At 42.4% G+C, this 10,098-nt stretch overlaps 1 protein-coding gene across 1 annotated transcript; it reads right to left on the minus strand.

Annotated features, from left to right (window-relative positions):
* Positions 1-8,814: 8,814 nt before the first annotated feature.
* On the minus strand, positions 8,815-9,264 carry LOC117328838 (loricrin-like). Its single transcript, XM_033886812.1, has one exon. The coding sequence runs from the start codon at positions 9,262-9,264 to the stop codon at positions 8,815-8,817; it is 450 nt and encodes a 149-aa protein (XP_033742703.1).
* Positions 9,265-10,098: the final 834 nt, after the last annotated feature.

The following is a 10,098-nucleotide window of genomic DNA, read 5'->3' on the forward strand; positions in this document are numbered from 1 at the left end:
GTCAGGTTGGTCCAAGGGTACGTCTCTCAAAAACGTTGTGGGCCCATCAATATCGTGTATACTCCTCATGAGCTGGAGTGGATGAGCAACCACTTTCGTGCATTGAATTAATCAGGGTATTGTCCATCATTGGTATATGGTTCCATTCCTCATCCAGCGCCAACGTCAACTGAGCGACGTTGATTGGAGAGTTCGGCCTACGTCTTATCCTTCTGTCCAACTCATGATTTATTTGGGAGAAGTCAGATCAACCTGAAATTTGACGAATTTACTGAACGTACATGAATGATATTTTCACAGAGGAAACAAATGTTTTCTATCTAAAACACCAATACTGCATTCTAAAACATCTTTTTATTCTTTGTAGTAAACCGGAAAATTTCTAAATACGTTTCTGTTCCCTGTCGTTTTGATTCAGTATATAGAAATCGATGTTTATTTTAAAGCAGTATTTATTTATTATCTAATATTGAAAATAACTGGATTATTCAATATTTCGATTTAGTTTGTTAAAATCACCAACGTTGAAGCGTCTGATGCCTTAAAGAAAACTACACTTTTTTAACCCTTCCTACGCCGTTAAAACATTACTTTGACCGTGATAGTAACCGACGGCATTCACATCATTCTAAGGTCTCTCAAGGAGAGGGGAGCTTATCTTGTCACTGTCTACGTCGCCATGCCATCAGCATTGGTTTCTAAATGTTTAGTTTTTGGTGCAAGTGTTGAAAGGCATCTGTAAACTCCTTCATACTGGGGTACTGATATTTCATACTAGGGTACTGATATTTCATACTAGGTACTGATATTTCATACTAGGGTACTGATATTTCATACTGGGGTACTGATATTTCATACTAGGGTACTGATATTTCATACTAGGTTACTGATATTTCATACTAGGGTACTGATATTTCATACTAGGTTACTGATATTTCATACTAGGGTACTGATATTTCATACTAGGGTACTGATATTTCATACTAGGGTACTGATATTTCATACTGAGGTACTGATATTTCATACTAGGGTACTGATATTTCATACTGAGGTACTGATATTTCATACTAGGGTACTGATATTTCATACTGAGGTACTGATATTTCATACTGGGGTACTGATATTTCATACTAGGTTACTGATATTTCATACTGAGGTACTGATATTTCATACTGAGGTGCTGATATTTCATACTGAGGTACTGATATTTCATACTGGGGTACTGATATTTCATACTGGGGTACTGATATTTCATACTAGGTTACTGATATTTCATACTGAGGTACTGATATTTCATACTGAGGTACTGATATTTCATACTAGGGTACTGATATTTCATACTAGGTTACTGATATTTCATACTAGGTTACTGATATTTCATACTAGGTTACTGATATTTCATACTGAGGTACTGATATTTCATACTAGGTTACTGATATTTCATACTGGGGTACTGATATTTCATACTAGGGTACTGATATTTCATACTAGGTTACTGATATTTCATACTAGGTTACTGATATTTCATACTGGGGTACTGGTATTTCATACTGGAGTACTGATATTTCATACTAGGTTACTGATATTTCATACTAGGGTACTGATATTTCATACTGGGTACTGATATTTCATACTGGGGTACTGATATTTCATATTGAGGTACTGATATTTCATACTGGGTACTGGTATTTCATACTGAGGTACTGATATTTCATACTGGGGTACTGATATTTCATACTAGGTTACTGATATTTCATACTGGGGTACTGATATTTCATACTAGGTTACTGATATTTCATACTAGGTTACTGATATTTCATACTAGGGTACTGATATTTGGTTTGAGGTTTGGGTTAGTACTACATGTACTTCCTGGAGTCAAAATGAATACAATGTAATTTTCGAGAAAAAAGTCTGTTTTTAAAATATATTGGACTTACACGTTATGTCATATCTAATGTTAAAGTTTTGGTACAATTGTTGAAAAGCAATAATCTGCTTTAGAATTATTACTCTTGGATTTAAATAAAGAATTTCCTGTAAAAACATCAGTATTTTGGGATATAGATCCCAGTTGAAGGACCCACACCCATGAGATGCGAGCTTGTACCATTGGCCGTACTCATGTTTTGGATGTAACCAAAGTACATAGTTCTGAAGTTATGTCATTTCAAAATTGGATTACATTATACAAGACTAGCATTTAATTCCTTATCTCGAGTTGTATGTTACATAAGCCCTTATCATTTTATGATATCTGTTGAGACAATACTTGTTGTTGAAGTCTACATGTTACATAACTCGAAAATTGTTTACTCAACATGAACAATCAATTATAGTTTCTTACTTAATACAAACAAACAAAAAGTACAAAATCGATTATAACATTAAAAGTTTGGCAAATGAAAATTCTAAAAAGACCATCCAGCTAAAAGTTATAGGAATCATATGCATCTGAACATAGACGCTGTCCATTAAACACGACAGGTTAGTTAATTTTTGCTTAAGTTGATAATGTATAATTAATGGATAAAGCCTGTGGAATCGTCAGAGTTTGGCAGGCGCGGGTGGAGAGACGGAGTGCCGCAGACCCGGGCCATTGTTCACGCTGTTTTCCATATCTAAGACACTTCCTTAATCTACTGTATCAAATCGACACCATCAGGGTCAGCCCCCAGAATCCCAGTTTTTAGTTATAATTTTCTTGTTTTCCTCCGCCGCGATATCGTCCCATCAGTTAGTCATTAAGCGGCTCCTAGCTTGGCATCAAAGTAATTTTATGTTAAGACCAAATTTATCTTATCTTCCAGTGAATATAGTGCAGTCTATAGACATTTGCCTCGCACCTACGGCGACATTGAATTTAAACTATCTGACTCTGGAGACTCAGTTCTAAGACCCAATTAGTATTTGTGTAGTTTCTTAAAAGATCTTCGTCTCAAGTGCTTTCAGAAAGCCATCAACGACGAATTACGGCATGTTTGCAAGATGATAACATTTGTTATTTCCTTCATCAGCTAAAACGTGTGTTAGAATAGGACGTAACGTATGCTGGATATGTGGCATCCCAACTTTTCAATGGAATTCTTATGGAAGATATGATACTGGAATAAATAGGTGTGTGTACACTCTAAGATAGCTCCGGCGGCAGTAAAAGGAAGGAATGGTGAACGAAAAAATAAGCTTTACTGAAAACCGGGAACACCACTTGAGTATCATACAACGTTAAAGATAGGATGGGATGATTTGTGTTTGACGGCTATCAAATTCCTCAGACGCCACACTCAAATCCATGTAATCATTTACAAACAAGCCTCCGTGACTTTAATATCAATCGAATCTAAATCTTATCGCATTATCTACATATTCGAATCCATATAATATTTATAAAAAGTAAATAATTTCTTCGGCTGTTTACTTTTCCTTAAATGTTTAGAGGTAAATGTTGGTGGATTCTAGTCTTGGTTGAACTAGTTTATAACTATCCCTGGTGTACAGGTATAGTCCCGTTAATCCCCCTCCCTGGTGTACAGATATAGTCCCGTTAATCCCTATCCCTGGTGTACAGGTATAGTCCCGTTAATCCCCCTCCCTGGTGTACAGGTATAGTCCCGTTAATCCCTATCCCTGGTGTACAGGTATAGTCCCGTTAATCCCTATCCCTGGTGTACAGGTATAGTCCCGTTAATCCCTATCCCTGGTGTACAGATATAGTCCCGTTAATCCCTATCCCTGGTGTACAGGTATAATCCTGTTAATCCCTATCCCTAGTGTACAGGTGTACAGGTATAGTCCCGTTAATCCCTATCCCTGGTGTACAGGTATAGTCCTGTTAATCCCTATCCCTGGTGTACAGGTATAGTCCCGTTAATCCCTATCCCTGGTGTACAGTTATAGACCCGTTAATCCCTATCCCTGGTGTACAGGTATAATCCTGTTAATCCCTATCCCTAGTGTACAGGTGTACAGGTATAGTCCCGTTAATCCCTATCCCTGGTGTACAGGTATAGTCCTGTTAATCCCTATCCCTGGTGTACAGTTATAGACCCGTTAATCCCTATCCCTGGTGTACAGGTGTACAGTTATAGTCCCGTTAATCCTTCTCCCTGGTGTACAGGTATAGTCCCGTTCATCCCTCTACCTGGTGTTCAAGTTCAAGTTCAAGTTCAAATATTTTATTAAAGTGTCACACATCAGATTCACATTATAAATACAGAGTATAAAAAGAGTTAGTGTAAAAACCACTCCTAAAACTTAAAAGATTTATATCTACACAACATTTAAATCTGACGTCCATTCCACATTGGAATTATGAGACACCATGAGTATTAATATATTTTTTTTAAACAAAAAGATATATCACAATCAATTACTATTTATATAGGATTTGTCTACGTCGACATAAAATATTATAGCAGGTTTTGGCAGTAAAAAGTAATAAACTAGAATCACTGAGGAGCGCTGACATTTTATCCGTATTATTCATAGAGTTAAACTTGTCAATAAAATATGCAGCCTCAGCTTGGAGCTCCTTACTTACGTCAACATACACAGGACATTCGAATAAAACATGCTGCTCGCATTCAACTTGGACTGTACAATTAAAACATATTCTCTCCTCAACTGGCAATCTCTCATAACGCCCTGTTTCTATACGTAACGGTGCTACACCACACCTAAACTTAGCGAGAACACTTCTATGAGCTTTAGGCATTAAAACATGTACATATCTCTCAGGTTCAAAACCTCAACTTATTTCCACCTTGTCTCCCATTCTTACTTACATCTCTATTTACATCTAAATTCCAATCCTGGTGTACAGGTATAGTCCCGTTAATCCCTCTCCCAGGTGTACAGGTATAGTCCGGTTAATCCCTCTCCCTGGTGTACAGGTATAATCCTGTTAATCCCTCTCCCTGGTGTACGGGTATAGTCCCGTTAATCCCTCTCCCTGGTGTACAGGTATAGTCCCGTTATTCCCTCTCCCTGGTGTACAGGTATAATCCTGTTAATCCCTCTCCCAGGTGTACATGTATAGTCCCGTTAATCCCTCTCCCTGGTGTACAGGTATAGTCCTGTTAATCCCTCTCCCTGGTGTACAGGTATAGTCCCGTTAATCCCTCTCCCTGGTGTACAGGTATAGTCCCGTTAATCCCTCTCCCTGGTGTACAGATATAGTCCCGTTAATCCCGATCCCTGGTGTACAGGTGTACAGGTATAGTCCCGTTAATCCCTCTCCCAGGTGTACAGGTATAGTCCTGTTAATCCCTTTCCCTGGTGTACAGGTATAGTCCCGTTAATCCCTATCCCTGGTGTACAGGTATGATTTCGTGTGATCACTATCCCTGGTGTACAGGTGTACAGGTGTAGTCCCGTTAATCCCTCTCCCATGTGTACAGGTATAGTCCCGTTAATCCCTCTCCCAGGTGTACAGGTATAGTCCCGTTAATCCCTCTCCCTGGTGTACAGGTATAGTCCCGTTTATCCCTTTCCCTGGTGTACAGGTATAGTCCCGTTAATCCCTCTCCCTGGTGTACAGGTATAATTTCGTGTGATCACTATCCCTGGTGTACAGGTATAGTCCCGTTAATCCCTCTCCCTGGTGTACAGGTATAATCCTGTTAATCCCTATCCCTGGTGTACAGGTATAATTTCGTTAGTTAACCCTTAGTTATTGAAAACAGTCTGTATATCATAGGATCTAATTTTTAGACAGCATTTTTCGTATCCTAGAGGAGACAGTGTGTTGTTAAGGCATGCAATAATGCCTTTTAACTTATTTGCTAGTATGAATATGAATATAATTATTTTGGTGGAAGAGATGATTTTCATATAAGATTATCACCTATATATTTAAACATCACGTTTCATTAAAGTTGATCGGTCGATAATAAGAATATCTTGGTATTGACTTGTCGTCAGATTGCCACGAATTGTACTCTCTATCGTGAAATAGATACAGTCATTACTTTTTCAATTTTTGATTATGTAAGCAAAATAATTGGAAGATTGAAGCCGAAATGACAAATAGAGCATCATGTTTCCTGCAAGGCTTGGTGAGTCAGCGCATTTGTTAGAGAGGTATTGTCATGTCTACTTAAGCACGGGGTACGATAAGGATGGGACACGTCTTTCATTCTCCACACGAGAATTGGTATCGCGCGAAATTTTCTTCGAAAACGCAATGAAAGTCTTCCATCACTTCCATTCCCTGACATTTAAAACAAGGAATTGGAAGAGAGCGACATGATATCTATCAAGTACGGTGTCAGAAAGCACAGACAGCGACAGTTCGGCGTTGACAAAGTCCCTACGGTGACGAGCAGACTTTCATCCTTATTAACATTGTCATACACCTCGGACTTAAAATCAATCACTGAGGGCCGATCACATTTTTTCACGGGTCAAAATACATTCTATCACTCCGGCGTAATGTTTCGTCTGAAAAATCAGATAGTATAGATAAATGAATAAAAAAGGAGATTGTGTTATGAGGAATACAACAATTGATCAGGCCTGGCGCCAGTGGTGGGGCCGCTATCACACTCGGCCAGTAGATATTTGAGATGATTTGTTTGAAACTGTCCAGTTCCGTATTATCATAAGCGAAAATTTATCGATATTTCTATTGGCGATACGAACCTGTGACGCGTTATCTGGCGTACTCTATCTCCTGTAGTACTGAACGTGAATAGTTTATCATCAAGTGGAGCTTTTATATCAGAGATATGGTGATACCACTTTTCGCTCTGTTGAACGAATTAATATTAAAATGACATAATACAACATTTCCACGGAATTCATGCCAGAACAAACAGGATACCCCGAAATAAGTGAGAGATAGTTTCTTCTATTTACATTTCTAGAATTTCAATAAGCCTACCAATTAATGATATATGACCAGTTTTTAGAATACTTCAATTTTTCAACAAATACGTTAGCATAGTTGCTCTTTTCCTTTTTTCTTCTGCATATTTTACCTGTATATCCAGTATTGAAGTGAATTGTAATGAAATAAAGAAAAAAAAGCTTTTAGAGAGTAGAATTGATTGTTTAGATAGTTTTAGTGAACATGGATTGTTTCAAAAGCGAGAATAGTTTTGCTTTTAAATTCATATTATGCGAGGTAGCAGCCAAATTTGTAGAGTAATTAAATAATAATGGCAAGTGTTGTTGATATCTGACGTTGTACTGCTATACAGGTCGTCCGACTAATCATTTACTTAAAACCCCAATATAGGTATCATATAACTTAATTAACACTCGCACAAAAATAAGGCAAACCCGTGATTATATATCGTTACCTGAGCTATCAGGAATATCACAAAGAAATAATGTATTCCTAGGCTATATAGTTGTGGTGGCCTGGTGAAGTTATCAGACAGGATGTATGCGGATATACCTGCAGCATTCATAATAAATCAGCTATACAAATACATGTATAACCGGGTGTGTTTATACCAACAAGGCCAAGCTGATATGTATCAAGGAAAATCACGAGGATAATTGAACAAAGTCATTACAGACTTCTCAATCAGCTGCTTGCTTCAATCATTACAACGTAATCAACAGCAACAGTTTGAAGTTAAGCTGTGTGATAAACATCCATCCCTCTACAACCCTCCCCCATCCCTCACATCCCTCCTCCCTCCACACCCCCCCATCCCTCCCATCCCTCCATCCCTCCATCCTCCACCTCCCTCCACATCCCACATCCGCTCCACCCTCCTCCCTCCACATCCCTCCACATCCCCCACACCCTCCATCCCTCCCACCCTCCACATCCCTCCACACCCTCACCCTCCACACCCCCCCCTCCCATCCCCATCCCTCCACCCACCCCCATCCTCCATCCCTCCCACCCCCCATCCTCACACCCCATCCCTCCATCCCTCATCCAGCCATCCTCCATCCTCCATCCCTCCATCCCCTCCATCCCATCCCGTCCACATCCTCCATCCCTCCACACCTCATCCCCCCACACCCTCCATCCACATCCCACACTTCCTCCTCCACGTCTCACCCTTCACATCCTCACTCCCCCACACCCTCATACCTCCAACCTCCAACCTCCCACCCTCCCCCCTCACACCCTCTATCCTTCCATCCCTCCACATCCCCCCACATCCCCACATCCCCCCTCCTCCATCCCTCCCGCCCTCCATCCCTCCATCCCTCCACATCCCTCCACACCCACCCCCCACATCCCTCCATCCCTCCACAACCCTTCACCCTCCATCCCTCTACATCCCTCCATCCCTCCACACCCCTCCATCCCTCCACATCCCTCTATCCTTCCATCCCTCCACATCCCCCACATCCCTCCACACCCCTGATCCAGCACATCCTCTGATCCTGCAAGTCCCTCAACTCCCCCCCTCCACATCCCGCATCGCTCCTCCTCCACATCCCTCCACAACCCTCATCACCCCACATCCTCCACACTCTACGTCCACATCCCTCCATCCCTCCACATCCCCACCCTCCATCCCCCACATCCCCACATCCCTCCATCCCCCACATCCCCCCACCGCTCCACCCACCCTCCACCCATCCACCCCACCCCCATCCCCCAGCCCCCCATACCCTCCACACCCTCCATCCCTCCATCCCCCACCCCCCCACACCCCCCCACCCCCCCCCATCCCTCCACACCCTCCATCCCTCCACATCCCTCCATCCCCCATCCCTCCACATCCCTCCATCCCTCCACATCCCTCCATCCCTCCACATCCCTCCATCCCCATCCCTCCATCCCCCATCCCTCCACATCCCTCCACATCCTTCCACATCCCTCCACGTCCCTCCATCCCTTCACATCCCTCCATCCCTCCCACATCCTCCATCCCTCCACATCCCTCCACATCCCTCCATCCATCCACATCCCTCCATCCCTCCACATCCCTCATCCCTCCACATACCTCCACATCCCTCCATACCTCCACATCCCTCCACATCCCTCCATCCTCCACATCCCTCCATCCCTCCAAATCCCTCCATCCCTCCACATCCCTCAATCCCTCCACATACCTCCATCCCTCCATCCCTCCATCCCTCCATCCCTCCACATCCCTCCATCCCTCCAGCATCCCATCCCAATCCCGCACATACCTCCATCATTCCCTCCACATCCTCATCACCTCCACATCCCCCATCCCCCACAATCCCTCCATCCCCACATCCCTCCACATCCACATCCCTCCACACCCTCCATCCCCTCCATCCCTCCATCCCTCCATCCCCCACATCCCTCCATCCCTCCATCCCTCCACATCCCTACATCCCCCTCATCCCTCATCCCTCATATCCCTCATCCTCCATTCAACCTCACATGCTCCATACCCTCATCCCACATTCCTCCACCCCCACATCCTCCATCCTCCATCCATCCACCCCCTCATCCCCCGACATCCTCCATCCCTCTACATCCCTCATACCTCCACTCCTCCACATTCCTTACATGCAGATAATCTAGTAGTTCCGTTGTCCCCACTCTAAATCTCATCTGTTTGTTGATATACCTATTAGTTCCTTTGTCACCACCCTAACTCACATCTGTTTGTTGATATACCTAGTAGTTCCTTTGTCCCCACCCTAACTCTCATCTGTTTGTTGATATACCCAGTAGTTCCTTTTTCACCACCCTAACTCTCATCTGTTTGTTGATATACCCAGTAGTTCCTTTGTCACCATTCTAACTCTCATCTGTTTGTTGTTATATCCAGTAGTTCCTTTGTCACCACTCTAACTCTCATCTGTTTGTTGTTATACCCAGTAGTTCCCTTGTCACCGCCCTAACTCTCATCTGTTTGTTGTTATACCCAGTAGTTCCTTTGTCACCACCCTAACTCTCATATGTTTGTTGATAAACCCAGTAGTTCCTTTGTCACCACCCTAAATCTCATCTGTTTTGTGATATACCCAGTAGTTCCTTTGTCACCATTCTAACTCTCATCTGTTTGTTGTTATACCCAGTAGTTCCTTTGTCATTTCTCTAAATCTCATCTGTTTGTTGATATACCTAGTAGTTCCTTTGTCAGCGCCCTAACTCTCATCTGTTTGTTGATATACCCAGTAGTTCCTTTGTCACCACTCTAA

Source organism: Pecten maximus, chromosome 1, assembly GCF_902652985.1.
Source record: "Pecten maximus chromosome 1, xPecMax1.1, whole genome shotgun sequence".
NCBI lineage: Eukaryota > Metazoa > Mollusca > Bivalvia > Pectinida > Pectinidae > Pecten > Pecten maximus.